This window comes from Microtus pennsylvanicus, chromosome 2 (genome assembly GCF_037038515.1).
Source record: "Microtus pennsylvanicus isolate mMicPen1 chromosome 2, mMicPen1.hap1, whole genome shotgun sequence".
Lineage (NCBI taxonomy): Eukaryota > Metazoa > Chordata > Mammalia > Rodentia > Cricetidae > Microtus > Microtus pennsylvanicus.
In genome coordinates, this window is record NC_134580.1 from 97800961 (window position 1) to 97826881 (window position 25921).

A 25921-nucleotide genomic window follows, 5' to 3' on the forward strand; every position below is an offset into this window, starting at 1 on the left:
AGAGAAACCCTGTCTTGAAAAACAAACCCACAAAACAACAAACAAACAAACTCAGGTGCTCATGTTTGTGTGGAAGCACTTTACCCACTGAGCCATGTCTTCAGCTCCAGGTATTCATTCACCTGGCAGCAGGGTCTACACTATGTAGTCCTGACTCTGTATTCTCCCTCTGCGAGTATTTTGCCCACGCATATGTCTTCGTACCATATGTGTTCCTGGTGCTCAGGGAGGACAGAGGAATTGGACTTACAGATGATTCTGAGCCCCATGTGGGTGCTGGGATTTGAACTTGGGTCCTCTGAAAGAAAGCAAATGCTCTTAACTCCTGAGCCATCTCTCCAGCCCCTAGACTTTTTGTAATCTAGCTCCTCCTGCTTCCATCCCCCAAGTGCTGGAATTCCACAAGGATCATCCCTTTTAAGGGTAAAATCTTAGTATATGCCTATGGCTTTCTGTAACATACACTAAATTATGTCATCCAGTCCCTACTGTGTAACAATAACACCCATCTAACTATGACCAACTATTGATCCCAGTTCCCATTCCTGCTCCATCTCAAGATTTTGAATCCCGAATTGGATTGTTCAGTGGCAGAAACATTCATATTGGCATTCACTCCAAAGGCTGAGTATCTCCAGCTCTGTAACATCCTTGATTCTAGTTCCAAGTTTAATTCTCTAAATTTCCCATCATTTCTGAGAGTCACACATCTTTCCAATAAATTCTCTTTTTGCTTACATTAGCTGAGTCAGTTCTTTGGCTTGGAACCAAAAAAAAAAAAAAAAAAAAACCAGAGCAGACACACGGATGCCATCTTCCTCCTGCCTCGCCTCTCCTCTCTCAACACTGAAATCCCCCTTCTGGCGAGGTGCACCTCCTCCTAGCTCTCCAGAGGCATGCCCACACACTTCAGCCCCAGAATAAGCGTCTTCTTCTCTCTACAGCTTCTCTGCCTCTCTCACCATCATCAAGGATTGGTATACATTGAATGTTAACTTGTATTTTAGTTACACATTTGCATTCATGTCTCCCACAAGATCCTCGGACTGAACGCAGGTCATCAGACTTGGTGTAAGCACCTTTACCTGCTGAACCATCTATACCCAGTCTTCTTTCTTTTTTCTCTTTTTAATTCAGCATACGGCAGGAAAACAAGGTGTGGGGGCTGGAGAGATGGAGCAGCAGTTAAGAGTACTGGCTGCTCTTCCAGAGGACCTGAGTTTGATTTCCAGAATCCACACGGTGGCTCACAAGCATCTATAACTCCAGTCCTAGGAGATCCCGTGCTCTTTTCTGGCCCCCATGGGTACCACATGCATGTGGGGCACTGACATGCATGCATGCAGAATACTCCTACACATAAAAATAAACACATAACTTAAAAAGCTAAGCAGTAGCCAGAGTCCCACCTGCAGCCCACTTCTCTCTTTTTGGTGCCCAACAATTTTAATTCTTAACACCCCCCCCCCCTTCTTTTCGTGATGAACTAGTGACAACTAGTGTAAACAGTTGATGAGAATCCTCTGACTACAAACGAGAGGCCAGGAAGTGAAGCCCAGGGCTCTGATGCCTCCACAGTACATCAGTAGCCTCAGTGACTACTTCTGCATTCTGGAGTCCTCAAATTCCCCCACGGGCCTCACTATTTACAGCTTGAGAGCCACCTGACAAGTAAATACTAAGAACTGTGCGTAAGGACTCTGTAATAAAAACAAACCAAGGCAAACACAATGTGTTCCAGGAAGGGAGAGGAAAGAAGGAGGGGCTTCTCTCTGTGTGTCACTTGTTGCGCTGCTATCCATACATTGCTTTATTAATTTTCTTCTTTGACAGTTCCATACATGTATATTCTGATTAATATCCCCATATCCCCCCACAGACTCTCTCATCTCCCTCCCCTCATCAAGTACCTCCTCCTCTCTACCAGTGCCTTTCACAGACTCACGACTTCTGGTGGGTTTTTGTTGTTGTTTTTTTTTTTTTTTTGAGACCCATTTAGTTGAACCAGGGGCCAACTTCATGACCACTGAATTGGAACTGCCCACCAGAGTCTGGTGCCGTCACTAGCAGGTATACAGCTAAAGACAATGATTTCCTGCTTCATGAATCTATCAGTAGGGGTAGGCCCCTGAGGCCCTCTTCCTCCCAAGCTTGACTGACTGGTCCATTCTTGTGCAGTCATCTACAGATGTGAGTTTGTTTTGCAATGGCTGTCTTGCTCAGAAAGTGATACTTGTAGCCCTTCTGTCTCTGGCTCTTTGTTGTTGCTTTTTGTTGTTTTGTTTTGATTTTTAAGACAGAGTTTCTCTGTGTAACCATCTCTAGCTGTCCTGGGACTCACTCTATAAACCAGGCTGGCCTCAAACTTCCAGAAATCTGCCTGCCTCTGCCACCCTAGTGCTGGGATTAGAGGCATGAACTACCACTATGCGGCTCTTGATCTTTTTCTCCCTCCTATTCTGCAATGCTCTCTGAGCCTTAGAGGAAAAGGTAGAAATATCTTAGGGCTGGGATCCAGTGCCCTCCTCTGGCTTCTGAGCATACGGTACACAGACGCAGGTAAAACACTCATGCACATAAAGTAAAAATTAAAATTTTCATTTTAAAGTCCTTTCACCTCTTTTTTGAAATTTTATTCATTTCTATTTTATGTATGAGTGCTCTGCTGTCAGAAGAGGGCGTCAGATCTCATTACAGATGGTTGAGAGCCACCCTGTGGATGCTGAGAATTGAACTCAGAACCTATAGAAGAGCTGCCAAGTGCTCTTAACCACTGAGCCACCTCTCCAGCCCTAAAATTTCTTCTTCATTTAAGAGCATTTCATTTAGTCTGTTTTGTTGCTGAGATGGATTTCCTGTGCCCAGGCAGGCATTCACTACAGAGCTGAGAATGACTTTAAACTTTAGATCCCCCTGCTTGCTTCTTCCTCTTAAGTGCTAAGATTACAGGAGTAGGCCATTACACCCTGCTTTGGGTCTGGAATCTGAGAGTGATCACCAATTCCTTTAGTAACACTCATAAAACAACTGGTTGTCCAATTATGCTGATGATCATGGACTATCCCCACATCCCCAAGGTGCAGTAACATCCTGTAACAGGTAGGGAAGAGATTTGAAATATTAGTGAAGCAGGGTCTCCCATGGAGCCTAGGCCGGCCTCAAACTGCTAGCCTCCTGCCTCACCTCCCAAGGGCGGGGATCACAGGTGTGCACCACCGTGTCCGGCTAGATTAGCGATTGAATCACAGGTGTGCACCTGTGTCTAGCTAGAATACAGATTTCTAAACAAGACTCCAGATCTAGGAATTCAGATATTACTCTAAAATTTCCACACTGTCACACAAAAAGGGAAAAAGAGATGATCCTGATGCCAAAACAAGTTTATTGGTTGTTTTACATACATGTGTGATTTCTGAGCACTCAACACAAAATGCCCTCCTTACAAGCTGTTTTTCTTCACTCTAAGGAAATGTGGCAGCTCTATGCTAACCCAATTCACTCAAATGTTACTTTTCCACAAAGGGATTAACAAAGAAGCCAGCACCCCTGCTTTGTTAGGAAAATGAACAAAACCTCAAGGCTAACGAGATTTAGAGAAAATTGAGAGACTGAACCTTATAATGACATTACTTATTCTCAGGCTAGAATACAATACACAAAAATTCACAATTCAAGTAATATTTTAAGGAGAAAAGTACTGGTGAAGTTGGATGATATACATTTTTTAATAAGTAAGGGTTTTTATATTTACTTCACTTTAAAGGCCAAAAAACAAACCAAACCCAAGCAAACAGATAAAAATACAACTTTTGTTTTTTGGTGATGTTGCAGACTGAACCCATGGCCTGTGCAGGCTGCACCAGCCCCAGCACCCACAGGAGCTGCCCACAATGTTCCTAAACTAGATCCTTCCAGATACTGAGCCCAAGCATTGTTCACTTCTCCAGATTCTCTAAACCTGAATTATGAGAGGTAATCACTCAGGCTCCTGGGAATATTTCTGTATATATCGACAGAATCAGAAGTTTGACTTGGTCCATTACTTCACTTTTTCCTCCCACCCAAATCCAGACACCAGGATGACACACTAAACCAAAGGTCCTTTTCTCAGAAGCCTGTGGCAGAGACCTAACAGCCCTACCCCAGGAGAAACGAATAGGAACTCTGCTGGCAGGGTAGAGGAGTCCCTTCATGAACTCAGCAAGAAACCTTAACTCCTAAAACAGATTTGGAGATGGACTTATCCATGGATCTGTCTTCTCCAGGGCCGGGCAGGGTGGAAGTGTAGAACCCACAGGCTCTCCAGAAAGATGGAAGGGGTCACTTGGTGCCACCCAGGTTTCCTGAGGAAGAGAAGGAGACACCAAAGTGTCTTCATCTGAGCTTCTTACAGCTTTCTTATTGTCTACCATTAGCAACTGTTCTATCTCCTCTTTCAAAGAAAAATGTGCCTGGGACTCATGCGTGGGAGTCAGGGAGTGAGTTCTCTGGGTTCTGGGGTCTTCTGGCCCTGCTGGCTTGTTTTCGGACTCCTCGCTGGCTTTGGCCTCCTTCATGGGAGGCAGATTATGAGACTTTGCTCTGGTCTGTTTACATTCTTTATCCAAAAAATTCTCATCCTTATCAGATTCGTGACATAGAAAACGTGGAGCTTTGTCTATGCCAGTTTTACAAAATAAAAACCCTTTGATCTGGTCCTCTTTCCCTGCTGCGCGACCCCCTGGCTTCTTGGGTTGCAGCCCCGTTCTGATGAGGAGGCCCTGCGCATTCGCTCTGTACTCCTTTGCAGCTGCCTCTCGGCGCTGCTTCTGGAAGTCCTTGAGTTGAAGTAGCTCCTCGGGCAGCTCCATACACGCAGGCTAGGAAAGAAACAAGCACAGGTTTACAAAGATGCCCCAACAAGGTCCCTAAAGTGAGTTCATCCAAATGCGCTCCAGCAGTGCCCTCTAGTGTTTCCAACAGAACGCTGTTTTCAAATTTGGATTGTATTTGTTTGGAGTAATTTAAATATTTAGTATTTAAGTGTGTGCGTGTGTGTGTGTAAACATAGGAAGCGTAAGTTTCCCAGCCTGGCTTAAGTTGGCTTAGAAGGTGCACCCTCTGAAAAGCTGTAACATTCAGGTACAGTCAGTGTATGTGTGATCTCAGGTGTGTGTGTGTGTGTCTGACTCCGTAAATGGCTGTCTGCACTGATGACCATCCATGTGTGTGGTGACTGGAATATCACCCAGGCTTTGTACAGTGCAGACAAGTGCTCTACAGTGAGCAACATCCCAAGTCCTAGATTACATGTCAACCCCCTCAAGTATGAATTTTTATAACTTTCTAAAATTAATCTGCCCAAATGGTAACATAGTTTTACATAGTTCTTCAGTATCTTTTTTAGGGAGGCAGGGTCTCACCGTGTAACCCATCCTTGCCTGGAACTCACCATACCCTGACCTTAGCCTAGAATTACAAGTGTGTACTGTGATAGCATATGCATATATTTTGGGGTAATTTGTGGCTGTCTGTTTTAAGACAGGGTCTCATGTGGCTCAGGCTGGCACAGAATTCATTATATTGTTCCAGATGACATTCAAATTCTGATTTTTCTGTGTACTGGGATTACAGGTGTGAGCACCATGCCCACTTTATGTGGTTGTAGGGATCAAATTCAGGACTTTATGCATACTAGGCAATACTCTACCAAATGAGATATACCCCCAGCTCTACTATCTTATTATTTTTAATTTAAAAATCTGTTTTAGTCTAGCAGTGGCAGAGCATGCCTTTAATCCCAGCACGCAGGAGGCAGAGGCAGGTGGATCTCTGAGTTCAAGGCCAGTCTGGTCTATACAGTGAGTGCAGGACAGCCAGGGTTACACAGAGAAACCCTATCTCGAAATACCAGAGTGGGGGGTAAAGTGCAGAACAGCAGACGAAAATACATGTTGATCTCTGGCCTCCATAATCCCAAACAGGCTAGCACTGCACATATGAGTACAAACATGAATACAGTACACAGACATGCATGCACACAACACAGACAGACGTAGACACACAGCATGTATGAACTACAATGTGGTGGTACATGCTTGTAATCCTAGCAGATGAAAAGTGGGGGCAGGAGGATCAGGAGCTCATCTTCAGATACATAGTAAATTCAAGGTCAATCCTGGACATTTAAGACATTGTTGAAAAAACAAAACAAGGAGCAGGAAAAAAAGGTCCATTGGTTAAGAGTAACTGTTGCTCTTTTGGAGGACTGGGGGTTTGGTTTCTAGCACCTACATGATGGCTCACAGCTAGCCATAACTCCAGGTTCTGGGGATCTGGCGCCCTCTGCTGGCCTCCATCCATACTCCCTCATGCACATGCATAAACACATGCAGACAGATTCACAAAACAATATATTTTTAAAGGCAAGAAGAGGAGGACCTATGTTGTAGCTCAGTTGGCAGAATACTTGCCTAGCATGAATAAAGCCCCGAGTTTGCTATGAAGTATTACAAAAACAGGGCATAGCGGCACAGGCCTGCAACCCAGCACTGGGCAGGTAAAGGCAGAAAGATCAGGAAGTTACATAGCAAGTTTGAGGAAAGCTGAGGATACATCAGTCTCTGTTGTAGGGAAAAAAAAAGATTTACCGCAAGGCTCTCCCAAGACAGATGCAAAGAGTAGAGAACATGAAGTAGACAGTGGGAAGAGTAGACACCACAGCCAAATCTGGTGTCCCAGGACTGTAATCCAGCTGTTCAGAAGGAGGCAGGACAGAGATCAAGGCCATCCTAGACAACTCGGTCAGACCTTTTTCTTAAAACAAAAAGTTTAGGAAGGGTTATGCATGTACTTCATTAGTACAGAGTTTGCTGAGAATCTATGAGGTCCTGTGTTTGATCTCCAGCACTGCAAACACATACACACACAGGGAGTCGCCACAGCAACAGTGGATAGCACTATGTTCAATGCAAGGAAGACACAGAGAATACAAACTTCACCACAGAAAGCTGCACCTACCTCGGTGCCTGCAAGCCGGTCTGCAGAACCTTCTCGATAGGTGTTTAGGTACCCATCTACTAGTGTGGTTAAATCTGACATCATCTCATCCAAGAGCACCAAGCGGAGGGGAAGCAAGTAGGTTGTTTCCAGGGCCAAGATTTTCAATAAAGGGGGTGGAAGAGGTCGTGTCAGCCATACTTCTGGATTTTCCTAGAGAAAACAAAACCGTTTTTTCCCCCAGAGATAAAATTTCTTACTGTACAGATCTGGCTGTCCTGGAACTCGCTTTGTAGACCAGGCCGGCCTCAAACTTACAGAGATCCGCCTCTTGAGTGCTGGGATTAAAGGCGTGCAATACCACTGCCAAGCAATTCTTAATTAATGATAAGTAAAATTTAGGCAGGTGATGAGGTGCAAGTTCCAGGACAGCTAGGGCTATACAGTGAGATCCTGTCTTGAAAACACAAAAACAAAAATCAAACTTAATTTAAAGCACTGCCATTAAACCAGGGTGGTGGTGGCACATTTAATCCCAGCAGTTAGGCAGATCTCTGTGTGAGACTGAGATCAGCCTGGTCTACAGAGCGAGTTCCAGGACAGGTTCCAAAGTTACACAGAGAAACCCTATCTTGAAAAATCAAAAGAAAAAAAAATAAGAGTTACTGTGGTCATGTGGTCATAGTGTCTCTTCACAGCAGTTCTATGAGTTCAAGGCCAGCCTGGTCTACAGAGAAAGTTTCAGTACAGCTAAGCTTAGGCAGTGAAGGAAACTATCAAAAACAGAAAGCTTGTGAAGATGTAATTGGATGAAGGGGCCATGTTCCAGCCCCAGGAAACTGCAGAACTTGGCAGCTTTGGCCATGTGGTTCTAGCTTCAAGGATAGAAGAAAGGATCATGGAATCTCCCTCTGCGGCTAAGGAAAGCTGCTGAGGCCAGGCCTGTGTCAGCAGTGTCCCTGAATGGAGGCCTAGAGACCACCACATGCCGCTGTGAAGGTGTTGGAGATAACAGAACTGTGCGATCAATACCTGTGGAGAGCTACAACAGGGAGAGGAACAAGCCCAAGAGGAAGAGGAACGCTGCAGCTCACAAGGACGAAAGGAGTTAGAGATCTGAAGAGCGTTCTGGCATCAGATGTGAAGATGCAGGATTTAGAGTTTGCCCAGCTGGTTTTTGGTCTCGCTTTGGTCCAGTGATTTTCACTGTGCTCCCTTTGCCTGTAATGTATATCCTGTGCCATTTTATGTTGGAAGTATGTGATCTGCTTATTGACTTTGATTTTATAGGCAATTAAGAGACTGCATGAATCTCAGAAGAGACTTTGGACTTTAGACTTTGAAATAAGTTTGAGATTGTTATGGATATGGGGACTTTTGAAGTTGGACTGAATGCATTTTTGCATTATGATATGGCTACAAGCCTTTGGTGACTAGGGAGTGAAATATGGCTTGAAAGAAAATGTCCCCCAAAGGGAGTGGCACTATTAGGAAGTGTGGCCTTGTTGGAGTTATGTGTAGTCTTGTCAGAGGAAGTCTCTGAACATGGAGGCGGGCTTTGAGGTCTTATGTATGTTCAAGCCATGTCCAGTGTCAAAGTTCACTTCCTGTTGCTTACAAGATGTAGAACTCTCAGCTACTTCTCCAGCATCATGTCTGCCTACATGTCACCATGTCCTGCCATGATGATAATGGACCAAACTGCTAAAAATGACCAGGACACTGGTGGTGCACGTCTTTAATCCCAGCTCTTGGAAGGCAGAGGCAGGAGGCATCTCCATGAGTTCAAGGCCAGCCTGTTCTACAAAGCCAGTTCCGGGACTGCCACAGAGGTTACACAAAGAAATCCTGTCTTTAGAAACTTTAAAAAAAATGTAAGGGGCTGGAGAGATGGCTCAGTGGTTAAGAGCATTGCCTGCTCTTCCAAAGGTTCTGAGTTCAATTCCCGGCAACCACGTGGTGGCTCACAGCCATCTGTAATGAGATCTGGTGCCCTCTTCTGGCCTACAGACATACACACAGACAGAATATTGTATACATAATAAATAAATATTTTAAAAAAATGTAAGCCACCCTATTAAATGGTTTCCTCTATAGAAGTCGCTGTGGTCATGTGGCCATGGTGTCTCACCACAACAATAGAACCCTAAAACATGCACTAAGGAAAATTTACATAGCTTTGGGGAAAGCAACTAAGATGATTTTGGTTCCAATGAATTTGAATTTCCATAAAAACCTTCCCCCATGCCAACCTGAAAATATATTTCAGATACTTTTAATCTATAATCAACAAATCTGAATTCTGTTTTTATCCACTTGAAACCACAAACTGTTCCTCAGCGGCACAGCTTAGATGCTGGCAATGCCCATTCTTACATGGCATCTCTCACTTTTCTTATCAAACAGGCTAACAGTCCTGTGCAGACCACACCTGCAAGCTTAAATGAAACATCTTTTAATACTTACCTGAATACATCTTTGTCTCTCTTCTAAAAAGGAGAGGTATTTGGGGGCAACTTTAAGGTGTCTGATTAAATTCTCCTGCAACGTACTGATACAGTTTGGAAGGAAACCACCAGTTTCCATGGAAAACTGAAGGACATCTGCTACCTGAGGCATGAAACGGAAAACAATCAATCCCACACCTACAACAAACCAAGATTAATCAACACACAGAAACTATCTCTTGTCAGAAGTACTCTGCAAGACTTCCCTGTAAGCGCTGGGACGTAGCTCTGCTGGTGCCACGCTTGCCTAGCATGCCCCAGGCCCTGGGCTCCACCCCAGCAAGAACTAGACTTTCTGGTACAAGCCTGTAATCCCAGATCTTGGGAGGCAGAGGCAAGAGGATCATCATCTAAGACATGGGAAATTGGAAGCCAGCCTGGAGTACATGGGATGAGAAACAGACAGAAACAGACAGACAGAGGCACACACACACACACACACACACACACACACACACACACACACAGAGAGAGAGAGAGAGAGAGAGAGAGAGAGAGAGAGATCTTAGATCTTTAAATACCATTTTCCCAGAGGTCGTGCCAAAAATGCCATAGGTAAATTTAAGTATGTCAATTTATTTTAAAAAGAAAATAATAAAGCTAGGAGATAACACAGCTCTGCATTGTCTATTTTATCTTTTTGCTATTACACATTGGTGCCTTTAGAGAATGGGAAAACAAAAGAATTTAAGAATTTTTTCTTCAGATTAGAAAAAAATAAGTTTACTGAATATACAGCAAGGAAAGTAGGCAGGACAAAGGCACCAAAGCTAGCCGCTCAAGAACTATGTTTATTACTTAACAGCCACTCTGATAACATTTTGGTAAGGAATGTGAATAAAATTAAGAATTGTTATACTTGGTCAGAGATGGCTCAGTGGGTAAAGCACATGCCATGCATGTGTGACACTCTCAATCAGATCCCTGGAATCCACATAAAGCAGGACATGGCAGGCAGGGTTTCTATCTGTAATCCCAGTGCTCGTAGGGCAAGAGAGGAGGCAGAGACAGGAGGATTCCCAAAAGCTCACAGGCCTGGTATATGCAGTGGTGAACAGCAAGAGACTGCTGCAAAGCAGAAAGCAAGGACCCATCTCCACGGTTGTCTCCTGACCTCTACACGTGTCTGCACCCACACACAGCATGCATGCGTATCAGTATTATGTATAGGGTTCTGTCTGCATTTATGCCTGCATGCCAGAAGAGGGCACCAGATCTCATTATAGATGGTTGTGGTTGTAATGGTTGCTGGGAATCAAACTCAGGACCTCTGGGAGACCAGCCAGTGCTTTTAACCTCCGAGTCATCTCTCCAGGCCACAAATCAATTTCTTAATCCCTAGAATCTCCTTAAGTTCTTAATATGAATTATATTGAATCATTTGAGTAGGTCCTAAATAAAACTAAGTGTTTTGTTCTGAGACAGGGTCTCAAATGTAGCCCAAGAAGGCTTAGAACTGTGCAACCAAGGCTGGCCCTCAGTTTCCCCAGTGCTAGAACTGTGGGCTTGTGCCATCACACTCAGCTGACACAGAGGAGACTTCACTGCTGCAGAGGTGACGATGACACTGCTCTTTACTTCTGTGTTTGTATTACATTTATCTATCTGTCTGCACGGGACACAGGTGAAGGCCACGAGACAACTTGTGGGAGTTGTTTCTCTCCTTTTATCATGTGAGTGAAACTGTGCTCAGGATTGGCAGAATATGCCATTACTTGGTGAGACATCTTGTCAGCCCTGCTTTTTTTTTTTTAATTTTCTTTCCTTTTCTTCCTTTTTTGGCGGGGGAGTGGAGGGTGACGCAGGGTTTCTCTATGTATTCGCCCTGGCTATCCTGGAACTCACTCTGTAGACCAGGCTGGCCTCAAATTCAGAGACCCACCTGCCTCTGCCTCTCAAGTGCTGGGATTAAAGACAGTCACCACTCATGGCCTGAGGTTTAATTTTAAACAGATGTATCTATTTTTATTTCATGTGTATGAGCATTTTTCCTGCATGTATGTATTTGCACTAAATGTATACTTGTTGCCTGAGAGGGCCAGAAGAGGGCCCTCTATGTAGTTCCTGGAACCACACTTACGTCCTCTGCAAGAGAAGCAAATGCTCTGAGCCACTGAGCCACCTCTCATACTGTTTATGTATGCATGTGTCTATGTGAGTGCATGCACATGTGTGTACAGATGTTTGCATCTATGTGTGCAAGTGAAGGTCAGAAGACACTGCCTATTCACTCTCTGCCTATTCTTCTGAGACAGGGCCTCTTTCTGAACCTGGGGCTTGTGGTTTCTCAGCTAGGCTGAAAGTCAGCAAGCCTTAGTGAGCTTGCTGTCTCTGCCTCCCTCAGAACTGGCATTACAGGTGTTTATGGGAACACTCAGCTTGTTGTGTGGGTGCTGGGATTCCAATCCCAATCCTCATCATTATACAGCAAACATTTTTTGTCTTGTTTTTTCTTTTCTTTTCCTTTTTGATTTTTTTTTTCCAGATAGGGTTTCTCTGTGTAACAATCCTGGCTGTCCTGGAACTCACTCTGTAGACCAGGCTGGCCTTGAATTCCACCTGTCTATGCCTCCAGAGTGCTGAGATTAAAGGTGTGCATCACCACTGCCTGGTTATGTCTTGGTTTTTTTGAGACAATGTTCTCTGTATAGCATTGGAGATCCGCCTGCTTCTGCCTTCCAAATGCTAGGATTAAAAGTGTGTGCCACCGCTGTCTGGCTATAGCAAGCAATTTTATTTATTTATTTAATTTTTTTTTTTTTTTGGTTTTTCGAGACAGGGTTTCTCTGTAGCTTTGGAGCCTGTCCTGGAACTCCCTTTGTAGACCAGGCTGGCCTCGAACTCACAGAGATCCGCCTGCCTCTGCCTCCCGAGTGCTGGGATTAAAGGCGCGCGACACCTCCGCCCGGCAGCAAGCAATTTTAAATGATGAACTGTTTATCCAGTATTGCACAAGCCATGCATGCAATTGCACACACATACTTTAAAAAGTTTTTTGAGACAGAGCCTTATGTGATGTAGGCTGGCCTTGAACTCACTATGTAGCTGAGACTGGCCTTGAAATCCTGAATCCTCCTGCTTCCTACCTACAGACTGACACACTTTGAAGAGGGAGAACAGTCACAAACAATGGATGTATGTAGCTACTAGCTACTGAAAAATACAGTGGAGCCAGGAGGTGGTTTTCGTGCTTTCAGGGTCAAATCAGAAACCAGTTGAATTTAGGTGTAGGGCTAGGCAAGGAATTTCTCATTTCCTTCGAGTCCCTTGCAGGATTCAAGTCAGATTTCATCAAGTTATTATCTTGAGCCAGATAGGGTTTTTTCATCTTTAAGAAATACTTTATTTACTTTGTTTTATATGTGTTTGCTTGCATGCATGTGTGTGTAACATATATATACTTGGTACCTGCAGAGGTCAGAAGAGAGCATCCATTCTCCTGGAACCAGAGTCACTGATGGATATGTGGGTTCTGGGAACACACTCAGGTCTTCTGCAATAGCCACTAGTGCTCTTAACCCCTAAGCCATCTCATTGTTGTGAGTTTTTGTTTGTGGTTCGCTATGCCTGAAGATCAGAGTGCAGAGCTAACCCACTAGAGATTAGGCAGTGGTGGTGCACATCCTTAATCCCAGGACACGGGAGACAGAGGCAGATGGATCTCTGTTAGTTCAAGGCCACCCTGGGCTACACAAAAATGATATAGTCTTTAAGAGAAACAGAGCTCACATAAAGGTGATCCCAGAAGTTGGTATCACATGCCTTTAATCCCAGCACTAGGAGGCTGGAGACAGGAGTAATATGGCTCGGTGGAGAGAGGAATATAAGGCGAGAAGAGACAAGAGCTCAGTGCAGCCTGAGGTTTGGTGGAGACAGATGCAGTCTGAGGATAGGATCTCCCTTTTGGCCTGAGGATTCAGCAGAAGTAGAAGGTCTCTCTAGTGGCTGGCTGCACTGCTTCTCTATCTCTCAATTTTCACCCCCTAATATCTGACTCTGGGTTTTTATTATTAAGAACAATTAGAATTCAAGCTACATCTCACTAGCTCCATTAATGGGGCCTTTTAAGGGGTGTAATAGCCTCAACAACCTACACCCCTGAGGTAAACACATGACAGAGGAGAGATGTGCTTTTTCACTTCGTATTAACTCTCCACATCAGACTTCTGAACGGCCTCAGATTTCCTAAGTTTCTGAATGTCATGGCATACACAGCCTCCTTCCTACTTTTACATTCTAGACAGAAATAGAAGACTTTATCTCAAATGAATCTAAGTAACTTCCTACACGATTTTTATAGTTTTCTCAAGTTACATCGTAATCCATGTGAGACACAGGCAGGAACAAGCCAGGAAACCAGGCTCGATCTTTTCTAAGGCTTTCCCTGTGCAGCACTGGATGATGTGCAGCTCGCTCTGTAGACCATGCCGGCCTTCAACTCACAGAGATCCACCGGCCCCTGCTCCTCAACACTGGAGTAAAGGCATGTGCACCACACTTGGCACCGTCATTTTTCAGACAGGAATCTTATCTACTAGGATCCGTGAGTGCTGGCTGCCTCCAGCATCCTCTTCATACCTGTGTGTCAAAGACATTGTTCAGCATGACTCCATACTGATGAGACAGGCAATCAGACAGCGATCGACAATCATGGATGACCTAGGAGTCAGAAGATGGAGACAGAGTCATTAGAACCTGGCCGCTAACCTCATTTCTACAGGAATCTGCTTCTATGCCCACCTTTAAGATTCTCTTGTCTTCTAAGATCATCTGAAGCCCATTGTTGAAAGCACGACTTCCCAGAAAGAAAATATCAAACAAGTAAACTCGGCTGTTTGTGGCCACCTACAACAGACAACACAGGATGAGGAAAGACCAGAGGAGGCCATCTGAGGACCAGAAGCACAGGGACAGATGAAAGTGGTGAGCATCCTCATGGTTAAGCTGGCAGCGGTCATGCAAGTGATACAATGGGTGTCGGGGGTGGCTGTGTGGTAGGGTGTTTGCTTAATATGGGTGAAGTTCTGGTTTTATCTTTGATTTAATTTTGATATCTTTGATCCAGATACTGCAATAAATACGTTTAAAGGCACAATTACTAGGATTTTCAGAAGGAAAGAAAAGGGTAAACAAGTAAACTAGCTGTGTCAACCAGAAAAGCTTTGTGGGTTTTGTCTTGTTCTTTTAAGATACAGTAAGCATGATAAATATATGTATTCATTTCTATCACTTATGACATTTATTCTCTATTCTTTCAAAATTTCATACATGTATGCAATGTATCTTGGTCATATTTACCCCTTACTCTTCACCTCCAACTCCCCCAGAATGCCCTCACAACTTAATGTCCTCCTTTTTGGTTTTTTTATTTAACCCACTGAATCAAATTAGTGCTGCCTGTAGACACTGGAGCATGGAGACATCCACTGGGGAAGGTAGGCCCTCCCGCTCCTATAGAGAAGCTGCTCTCACTCCCAGGACTTATCAACTGCCAATAAACAGAGGTAGGCCTTGGAAACCCCTTCCCTGAACATCAAATACTGTGTGTGTGGGTGTGCGCGCACGTGCATTTCTTCATGTGTGTGCCTGTGCATGAAGCCCAGAGGACAAACTCAGGCACTATCCACCTTATTTATCTGCATTACACACAGGACAGAAGGAGAGACTGAAACCTGCAAATTGTCCAATGTCCTCCACACATGCTGTGGCACATTCGAATACTGCTCTGCCCCTAAAGCAGATACAGATACATGTAGGTTAAAATTTTGTTTGTTTTTTGTTTTTTTGAGGCAGGGTTTCTCTCTGTAGCTCTGGTTGTCCTGGAACTCACTGTGTAGACCAAGCTGGCCTTGAACTTTGAGATTTACCTGCCTCTGTCTCCAGAGTTCTGGGATTAAAGGCATGCACCACCACTACCCAGCTATTTTTTAATTTTTAAAATATGTGTATGGATGTTCTGCCTCATGTATGTCTGCACTACATACATGCCTGGTTTTCTCCAGGGTCAGAAGTGGACACTGGATCCCATGGAATTAAAGTTACAAGCAGTTGTGAGCTACCATTGGTGGGGGGAGCTGAGAATTAATCAAGTTCCTCTGTAAGAATAATAAGAGCTCTTACCTTTGATCCATCTTTCCAATACCCACTGGCCTTTTTGAAAAGAATTAATTAATTAATTAAATTTAAAAGGTAATTAATATAAGAATGGATATTCCAAGGGCTTGGGCTGTAGCTCGGTGAAAGAGTGCTTATCTAGGCTTAACTGGGATACAGGAGGCTTTACGTACAACCCCAGTACTTCCAGAGAAAAAAAGGAAACCAATAATAGATATTCTAAGTGAGTTCTTTTTTTTTTTTTTTTTTTTTGGTTTTTCGAGACAGGGTTTCTCTGTGGTTTTGGAGCCTGACCTGGAACTAGCTCTTGTAGACCAGGCTGGTCTCGAACTCACAGAGATCCGCCTGCCTCTGCCTCCCGAGTGCTGGGATTAAAGGCGTGAGCCACCACCGCCCGGCTCTAAGTGAGTTCTTAAATGACAGAAAGACTATTAAAAATATATAAACAGTGCTGGGTGGTGGCGGCTAATGCTTTTAATACCAGTACTTGGGAGGCAAAAGCAGGCAGATCTCTGAGTTCAAGGCTGGTCTACAGAGTAAGTTCCAGGACAACCAATATACTGTGGGATAATACACTGTAAAGATTTGTCATTCATTTTGGTTTAATAAAATGTTGATTGGCCAGTAACCAGGCAGGAAGTACAGGTGGGGCAAACAGACTAAAAAAATCCTAGAAAGAGGAAAGGCAGAGATGCAGACACCATCCAGAAAGAGAGGAAGCAAGATGAGCATGCCTTACTAAGGAAGGTACCAAGCCATATGACTAAACATAGGTAAGAATTATGGGTTAATTTCAGTTGTAAAAACTAGCTAATAATAAGCCGGAGCTAATAGGCCAAACACTTTATAATTAACAAAGGCTTCCATGTGTTTCTTTAAGATTGAACAGCTGTGGGACCAGGTGGGCCAGAAACTTCCATTTACACCAATATACATGTATGTAGTATGTATGTATGTACGTACGTACATATCAGTGTATCCATATATGTGCACATGCATATTTACACATATACACATATCTGAGTCTATACACGTACACACATACACATATACTGAACATTTGGGAAGTAGATAATGAACGAGGTTCAAAGGCTAGCAGATACACAAGAGAGTTCAAGGCCAGCCTAGGCTCCATAACACCATGCCAGAAGCAAAACCAAAGAAAACACTTCAGTTTAGAAAAGATCTTTCACCTGAAGCCAACAGAGTTTCCCATGGCGACACACATTGGCTCCTTCTGCAGCCACACCCAGGACACTTTGCTTCTTGATGTGGAGCATCTGTTAAGAAAAGGAGCGCACCTTTAATTCCAGCACTCAAGGAGGCAGAAGCAGGCAGATCTCTGAATTCAAGGCCAGTCTGGTCTTCAGAGTTCTAGGACAGCCAAGGCTACACAGAGAAACCTTGTTTCAAAGGATGTGTGTCGGGGAAGGGGGAATAAACATCTTTCATGATATTTTTTTTTTTTTTGCTTTTTCGAGACAGGGTTTCTCTGTGGTTTTGGAGCCTGTCCTGGAACTAGCTATTGTAGACCAGCCTGGTCTCGAACTCACAGAGATCCGCCTGCCTCTGCCTCCCAAATGCTGGGATTAAAGGGGTGCGCCACCACCGCTCGGCTTCTTTCATGATATTTTGAAGCTAACAACCATAACTTGATGGTGATAAATACTGGATTTGAGGGGTCAGAGTGGCTGGTGCACATCTTTACTACCAGCACTTGTGAGGCAGAGGCATGCAGATCTGAGTGTAAGGTCAGTGTGGTCTATAAAGCGAGCTCTAGGATAGCTGGGGCTACACAGAGAAACCCTGACTCAAAATAATAAATAACCAAATAAAAAATGGGCTTTCATATACCTTCAGGTTGGTCTCCAACTAAGCCACATAGCCCAAGCTAGTCTTATCCTCCTGAGTGTTCTGTTTCTATCCCCAAGTATTGAGATCATAGGAATGTACCAAACACCCAACCTGGGTCGTGTGTGTGTGTGTGTGTGTGTGTGTACATGTTCACTTGTGAGTATGTGTGTACACATTCATGTGGAGGACAGAGATCCATGTCTAGTGTCTTCCTCAGTCACTGCCTACCTTATATTTTGAGACAGGTTTTCACTGCACATGGAACTCACTGATTTGGGTAGACTAGCTGAGACTTGCTGACTAGCAGCCCCAGTAATCTTCCTGTCTCTGTCTGAGGGTACAGATGTTCATGCTCCCTGCTTTTACTTCAGTGCGGGGGATCCGAACCCAGGCCTTCATGCTTGCACAGCAGGCATTTTGCTGATGAAAGTGTCTTCCCAGCTCCTGGATCATGGTTTTGTTGTTGTTGTTCCTTTCCCCAAGACAGGGTTTCTCTGTGCAGCCTAAGCTGTTCTGGAACTTACTCTGTAGACCAGGCTAACCTCAAACTCAGAGATCCACCTGCCTCTGCTTCCCGAGTGCTGGGATTAAAGGTGTGCACCACCACATCTGGGCATTATTTCCCCATCATTTTACATTTACAGCTCTGACTAACACAAACCAGAGTCTGTTTCACTTATACATATAAATTACCACTAAACACATTTGCTCCTCAGTTTTGGAAAAAGTATAAATATAGAACTGTAAGATAAATCACTCAGACCCTAAACGCTAATGAAAAAAGTCTGCAAAAAGTCAGCTCTCCCTTTAAAGACATATATATGACAGGCATGGTGGGTGTCCATCTGTCTTCCCAGTTACTCTGAAAGCTAGGGCAGGACTGAGTAGGAGGACAGGCTGAGAAAATTATGAAGACTTTGTCTCTGAACCAATAACAAATAAAATGATCCACATACCCCAATTCTAAGTTTATATACAACAGAAATGTCAGCGACTCTCCTGAAGTCCATCTGTGAACATGAGCACATTTACTTCACTTTCTCAAATTCACTGAGATAATACCATCTGGAGTAGTCCTCTGAGAATGTGAGTGAGGAGCTGGGTGTGGTGATGTCTTCTGTAATCCACGGGGATGCAGACAGGAGGGTCAAGAGTTCAAGATCAACCTCAGCAACATGGGAAATTTGAGGCTGCATGGGGTACAGGAGACTGTGTCTTAAACATCAAATGGCTATTCCAGCATGGGACACATCCTTTAACTCCAGCGGCTGGGAGGCCCAGGCAGGCCTGAGTTTGAGGCCAGCCTGGTCTACACAGAGAGTTCCAGGACAGCCAGGGTTATAGAGAAATGCTGTCTTGAAAAACCATAGATAAATAAATCCAACTGCTGTCCCTAAAATGTTGGCTAGCCTGTCATGGTGGTACACCCCTATAATCTTACTCTGAAGGGGCTGAGATAGGAGTAGATCTGAATTTAAGACGAGCATGGGTTATTTGCTAGAGCCTCTCTCAAAAACAAGTAAATAAGGCCAGTGAGATGGCTCAGAGGGTAAAAGTGCTCGTCATGCAAGTCTGATGACCTGAGCTAGTTCTAGGCTACCGTGGGCTAACACTAATTGGGCAGCCTAAAGACCTGAGTTTGATATAAAGGCATGCACATCTGTAATCCCAGCATTCTTACTCTGCAATGGGAGCCAGAGACAAGAGAACTGCCCAGAAACTCTGGGTCAGCTGTCCTGGAGCACACAGCACAGTAGCAGAAACAGTGTGGAAGGTGAGAACTGACTCCTCCAAGAGATCTGCTGACCTCGACTCACATGCCATGGCACTCGTGCTTGCACATACATAAATACACACACACACACATATACATACACACACACACACATACACACACATACATACATACACACACATACATAAATACACACACATACACACACATACATACACACATACATACACACATACATACATACACACACATACATAAATACACACACACACACATATACATACACACACACACACATACACACACACACACATAAATAAAACCACCAAAGGGCTGGAGTGATGGTTCAGTGGTTGAATGCTGACTGTCCTTGCAGAGGATCTGGGTTTGATTTCAGGCACCCACATGGCAGCTCATAGCCATCGGTAACTCCAGTCCCAGAGGATCTGACGCCCTCCTCTGGACTCCATAGGCACCGTGTGAATGGGACGCATAGACATACACGTAAATGAAACACCCATACACACAAATACAATATTTTAAATATTTTTTAAAAATAACAAAACCACCAAAATACTCTGTTCATAGGGAAAACATCAAAGACCTTAAAATCAATTTATAAGACACAGACATGATATCTATAGAGAAGACCACACTGTGAATGATTGATAGTACTTACCGCGGCACCAAACTTCTGTTGGAATTGATCAACAACGGTGTATGTCACCTCCTCTTCCTCTACAAGAGAAGGATGGCACAAGATGTATCTCTCTTCCTTGACAAGAGAATGGCCCTCTTGTTAATTTTAGACATACCCCTTATTACCTGACCAGTCCTCACACATTAAACACATTGAGTACTAATTACTGTTCTGTCTTGTCACCTGAGAAGAAACCAGAGTCCCATCAAGGATAATCTTACAAACTGGACGGTCTCATCATTTCCTGTCATAAGCTAGAGCTGATTCTCTCTTCCTAGTTTACATATGAATACCTTGAGGCCGTTCTGTAAAGGTTGATTATTATGTATGCACGTGTATGGTGTGCACAGTGTGTGCATACATGCTCACATGGACGTGGAGGTCAGACGACAACTTGGTAGAGCTGGTTCTCTCTCTCCTACCTTTATGTGGGTTCTAGGGGTTGAACCTAAACCACCCAGCAAGCATCTTTACCCACTGACCCATCTTGTCTGCCAAAGTTAAGCATGTTAAAAAGATATTTCATGGGGGCTGGAGAGATGACTCACTGATTAAGAGCACTAGCTGCTCTTCCAGAGGACCCAGGTTCAATTCCTAGCACCCACATGGCAGCTTATCACTGTAACTTAAACTGTAACTCCAGTTTCAGGCGATCCAATACCTTCACACTTATATACATGCAGGTAAAACATGAAAGCAGATGAAATAAAAATAAATTATTTTAAAAAAGATATTTCACAATAAAAAGTAATAGTTTAAAATAAATGAGTCCTGGAAAAGAAATAATACACACACTGTTGGAGTTTTTAAGTCTTGATAATTACTATTATTTGGTCTTTTTTGAGATAAGGTCTCACACAGTTCAGGCTACCCTTGAACTTACTAAGTAGCTGAGAATGCCCTTGAACTTCCGATCTTCCTGCCTCTATTTCCCCAGTGTACCCATCTAATGATAATGGGGATGGAACCCAGGTCATGGTTAACATGAGGAAAGTATCCTATCCTGAGCTACAGGATAGCTAAAGAGCCATGGGCACTAGAGACAGAACTGCCCAGAGGTTCTGGGTCAACTGTCCTCGAGCACACAGCAATGTAGCAGGAACAACAGTGATGGGCACTATTAACTACCTTAATTCAACTCTTGAGGTGAATTTTGGTGGCTGTCTTGGTTATGATTTGCTACTCTACTTCTGTGAAGAGACACCATGATCAACCAAACTTTTATAAAAGAAAGCATTTAACTGGAGGCTTGGTCCATTATCATCATGGCAAGAAGCACAGCAGTATGGAGCTGGAGCAGTGGCTGAGCATTCTACATTCTGATCCACAGGCAGCAGGCAAAGAGAGACAATGGGCCTGGTATGGGCTTTGGAAACATCAAAGCCCTCCCCCCACACACACCTCCAACAAGGCCACCCCTCCTAATCTTTCCAAACAGTTCAACTGGGGACTAAGTGCACAAATACACGAGGCTACTGGGGCGTTCTCACTCAAACTGGCACAGCGACTCAATGGTTAAGAGTTTCTGCTGCTTTTCCAGAGGACTTGAGTTACTCCCAGTGTCCCAGTCCACTTCCTGTTGCCTTCTGATTAAAAATGTAGCCAGCAGCATGTCTGTCTGCATGCCACCACTTCCCCACCATGATGATAATGGACTGAACCTCTGAACTGTAAGCAAGCCACCTCAATTAAATGTTTTCCTTTATAAAAGTTGCCATGGTCATGGTGTCTCTTCACAGCAATAGAAACTCAGACTAAGATAGGTAGTTCACTTATTTTAAAGGCTTGGCAGCAGGTGATCTGTTCAATCCCCAGGGCCAACATGGTGGAAGGCAAGAAGCAACTTTTTTTTTTATATTTATTTATTTATTATGTATACAATATTCTGTCTGCGTGTATGCCTGAAGGCCAGAAGAGGGCACCAGACCTCATTACAGATGGTTGTGAGCCACCATGTGGTTGTGGGAATTGAACTCAGGACCTTTGGAAGAGCAGGCCATGCTCTTAACCGCTGAGCCATCTCTCCAGCCCCCAAGAAGCAACTTTCAAAGTTGTCCTCTGATTTCCACAAGAGCCAGAGTGTGCATACAATCTTTCACAGGTGTGCATATACACATACATGCACACAAACACACAAACACATCTTTATTTCCTAGTCTCTCTAGTGCAAGGACAACAATCCTCCTCTTCTTTTGCATTTATTTATTTTTAATAATTTATTTAACTTTTATTTTATATGCATTAATGTGAAGGTATCAGATCCCCCGGAAATGGAATTATAGTCAATTGTGAGTTGCTATCATGTGGGTGCTAGGAATTGAACCCTGGTCCTCTGGAAGAACAACGGGTGCTCTTAACCACTGAGCCATCTCTCCAGTCCTTCTTTTGCATTTATACATGCTCTCTTGGTGACTTCAGCTGGTCTCAAGGTTTTAAAAACAGTCTATTGGTTGACTCCTCAAGTTCTCTCTCCATATCATTCTCTCTAGGCTACATTTGTATTTCTGGAGACAGGCCTTCACTATGTAGCCATACTGTCCTCCACTCACAGTCTTCCCAGGAACGTATCACCTGACTGCTGGCATCCCTAGACTTTTATTCAAACTTGACCCAAGCTGAATGCTGCAGTTGGTTTTAGGGTCAACTTGCCACATATTAGAATCACCTGAGTAGATTCAAACACCCAAACAACTGTCCTCATTGCCTTGACTGATAGAGGAAGGCTCACCCAATTGTAGTGGGATCTTCTGCAGTATTTTGCTGGCTTGGTCTTCCCTCCTGCTACTGTGTTTGTCTACCCTGTTCCTGTTGCTGCTGCTGCTGCCGATTCCTTCGCTGATAACAGAACCAGTATTTCCAAGCTTTCGTCATGGACTAGTGGACCAGAGGCTCACCAGGAAACTCCTGGGCTTCCAGCAGCAGACTGGGACTGTTGAGGCCCCCTGCTCTGTAGACTGCCACCCCCTCAAACCAGCGAGACAAAGCTATTGTGGTATACTCCTCTGTAGAGGCACTTAACTTCATGAAATTAGTAACTACGGGGTTCTCAACTTCTCAGCTGTGACTTAGCTGTTGTTACTAACTTTTTTTTTGTTTTTTTTTTGTTTTTTTTGTTTTTTGAGACAGGATTTCTCTGTGGTTTTGGAGCCTGTCCTGGAACTAGCTCTTGTAGACCAGGCTGGTCTCGAACTCACAGAGATCCGCCTGCCTCTGCCTCCCAAGTGCTGGGATTAAAGGCGTGCGCCACCACCGCCCGGCTGTTGTTACTAACTTAACAAATTCATATTCCCTCTCTCTCTCTCTCATCCCATTGGTTCTGTTCCTCTAGAGAACCCTGATTAATTCAATGGACTTATGTTTGGGTCTCCAAAACCTTTTCTACATGAAAGTCTTCTCATCTTAGTTTACACGACTCCCTTCATATCTGCAGATGCTGAGGTTCTTGGATTCCTCTTCATCCTCTCACCCCATCTATCTACTTTGTCAGCACACTCCACGAGCGCCACCTTTAACACACATCTACAAGTGCAGCACCGCTACCTCCTCTACCGCTGCCACTGGAGTCTAGGGCATTGTCCTTATTGGTTAAAAGTATTTCAAGGCTGAGAGATGGTTCACTTGGTGAAGGCACTCACTGCAGAACCTGACAGCCAGACTTCAATACAGGACCCACACAGTGGAAGGGGAGACCCTTCCTTCAAGTTGGCTCTTTTGCCACCACATGCATGTCATGATGCACATACATCCCCACACCACAAATAAATGTAACCGAAAATTTAAAACATAAGTTGGACAGTGGTGGCGCATGCCTTTAATCCCAGCATTCAGGAGGCAGAGGCAGGTCAGCTTGATGTACAGAGTTCCAGGACAGACAGGGCTACCAAAGAAACAAAGAAACCCTGATTAAAAAAACTACAACACACACACACACACACACACACACACACACACACACACACACACATCATTGAGAAGCAAGATCAGGCACTGTGGCCCTTAGTTCTTATCTTAGGACCTGGAAGGTTGTGGCAGGAGGACTGCCTTGAGTTCCAGGTTATCCTAGACTACGGCGTGAGATCGAAAAATGAAAAACAAAAAATTATTTCTTCACAAAGCTGTCTAGATTTTTTTCTGTTTGTGTGTTGGTCTCTGTAATCCAATCTAGCCTTAGCCTATAATCTTGGTCCCTAAGGGCCCAGGCAAGATTGTTGAGAGTTTGAGGCTAGCCTGGGTTATAGAATGAATCCTAGGCCCTATCACAAAACAACAAAAACTAACCAGTTTACGCTTTGGGCATGGTGGCAGGTGGCTCTCTGAGTTTAAGGCCAGCTTGGTTCTCACAGGTTTGTGTACGGAAGCCCTGGAGCACTGGCACTTCTTTAATCATACCGCCTGGGAACTGATGCCAACCTGGACTACATAAGAAGCACCACAGTGGCCAGGGCTATCTGTGACTAGACTGTGACTCAAAACAAGACAAAGAGAACTTCTCCTGACATCCAAATAGCTTAGTGCCTCCTCTCCTTCAGGCCTTTATGCAAATGTCACTACTTCAGGAAGACCTGCCCCAGACGCTCAAAATCTCTGAAAGCACATGACCCACAAGCTTACTAGCCTGCTATTTCTCTATCTCAGCATTTGCTGATAGAATACTAGCATTCCATATATTTTACTTATTTTTAATTTTTTTTTTGAGACAGCATCTCATATATCCTAGGCTCTCCTCAAACTTGCTATGTAGCCAGTTCTATCCTAGAACTCTTGGTCCTTTTCTTCTACCTCTTAGTGGTGGGATGGCAGGTGCAGTGCCTACATATTTCCCACTCATCCATCTTATTTAGCATCTTGGTGTCAGACTCAATGAGGGTAGCATTCCTAATCCTGGCACACACTACACATTCCACATCAACCAAACACACAATTTATAATACTAACTTTAATTCACAATTTTTATTGTGAGGCACAATAAAAGCAGCCTAGCGAATTCAGAGTTCCAGTACCCACCTGATGGGCAGTATTTGAGGTCGCTGAGCAGAGAGCTGGCTGGTGCCTCTGGCAGAGGTGACGCAGGCTCACACACTGTTAGGTCTTCATCTTTCATTTTCTCCATTCCAGCCTTTTCTGCGTTCATGCTATCCTCACAAAACAATCACATTCAGGTGAACTTGTCCTTTGTAACAGACGACATGCACAGACCTCCCTGCCCACTGACAGCAACAAGCACTGCTGGGGGCGCCATCTAGAGATAGCCACACTGCTGCTAGTGGGTTAGAGTGAAGTCTTTCTCCTCTACTGTGCTCACCTGGAAAACCTCACAGAGAAAAACTATCCCGTAATACCTAGTGGAAGACGCCTTCTCCCCAGATGCACCTTGTTCTGCTTCATCCATTAGTTCCACTGAAAAACAACCAGAAGATTTTCAACAGTTTCCGGTTGGAAAGTTACCAGCCATTCCACCACACACGTACACCGTGCTCAACTGCACACTATAAATGGGTTGAAAGTAGGAAAAGAAAATTCATATATACAGCACTAAAGACAAGACCAATCCTATTTTCTTTCAAATGCCTGAATGAGGCAGAGAAATGAGTTTTCTATGGCAGATTCCAATCAGCGATCAGGGAACACAAAACTTACCATTCAAAATCTCATACCCAAAAAACATCTTCACTCCTGGGACACTCCGGCCTGTCTCTACATTCTTCACTGCAATAGAAAATAACCCATCTGGTTACTACTGCATACTTCTTCCCCAAACTGCAAGAAACTGGGAAGTCTCTCTGACTTCTTCTTGTCTGTGGGCATACAAGCAGGCAGAACACTGTATACATAATAAATAAACCTTTAAAAAAAATCCTCCCACCAGATGGTGGTGTTGCACGCCTTTAATCTCAGAACTCGGGAGGAAGAGGCAGGCAGATCTCTATGAGTTCGAGGCCAGCCTGGTCTATAGAGGGAGCTCCAGGACAATCAGAGCTACATAGAGAAACCCTGTCTTGAAAAAAAAAAATCTTTTCTTTCCCAGAGAAATGT

General features: G+C 44.1%; 1 protein-coding gene across 4 annotated transcripts in view; it reads right to left on the reverse strand.

The window, feature by feature from the left end:
- Positions 1-3360: 3360 nt before the first annotated feature.
- Exd1 (exonuclease 3'-5' domain containing 1) overlaps positions 3361-25921 on the reverse strand; it is a 28721-nt gene continuing 6160 nt past the window's right edge. For 2 of the 4 annotated variants that reach the window (XM_075961823.1, XM_075961825.1), the window contains 10 exons: positions 25526-25594; positions 25228-25285; positions 24893-25020; positions 19868-19926; positions 16793-16879; positions 14226-14330; positions 14064-14144; positions 9445-9588; positions 7000-7191; positions 3381-4859 (listed from right to left, as the gene is read on the reverse strand). In XM_075961823.1, coding sequence (XP_075817938.1) covers positions 4218-4859; positions 7000-7191; positions 9445-9588; positions 14064-14144; positions 14226-14330; positions 16793-16879; positions 19868-19926; positions 24893-25020; positions 25228-25285; positions 25526-25594 — 1565 coding nt within the window. In that variant the 3' untranslated portion in view covers positions 3381-4217. Of the gene's footprint in view, positions 4860-6999; positions 7192-9444; positions 9589-14063; positions 14145-14225; positions 14331-16792; positions 16880-19867; positions 19927-24892; positions 25021-25227; positions 25286-25525; positions 25595-25921 lie in introns of all 4 variants that reach the window. The other 2 variants (XM_075961822.1, XM_075961824.1) reach the window with 2 other exon arrangements.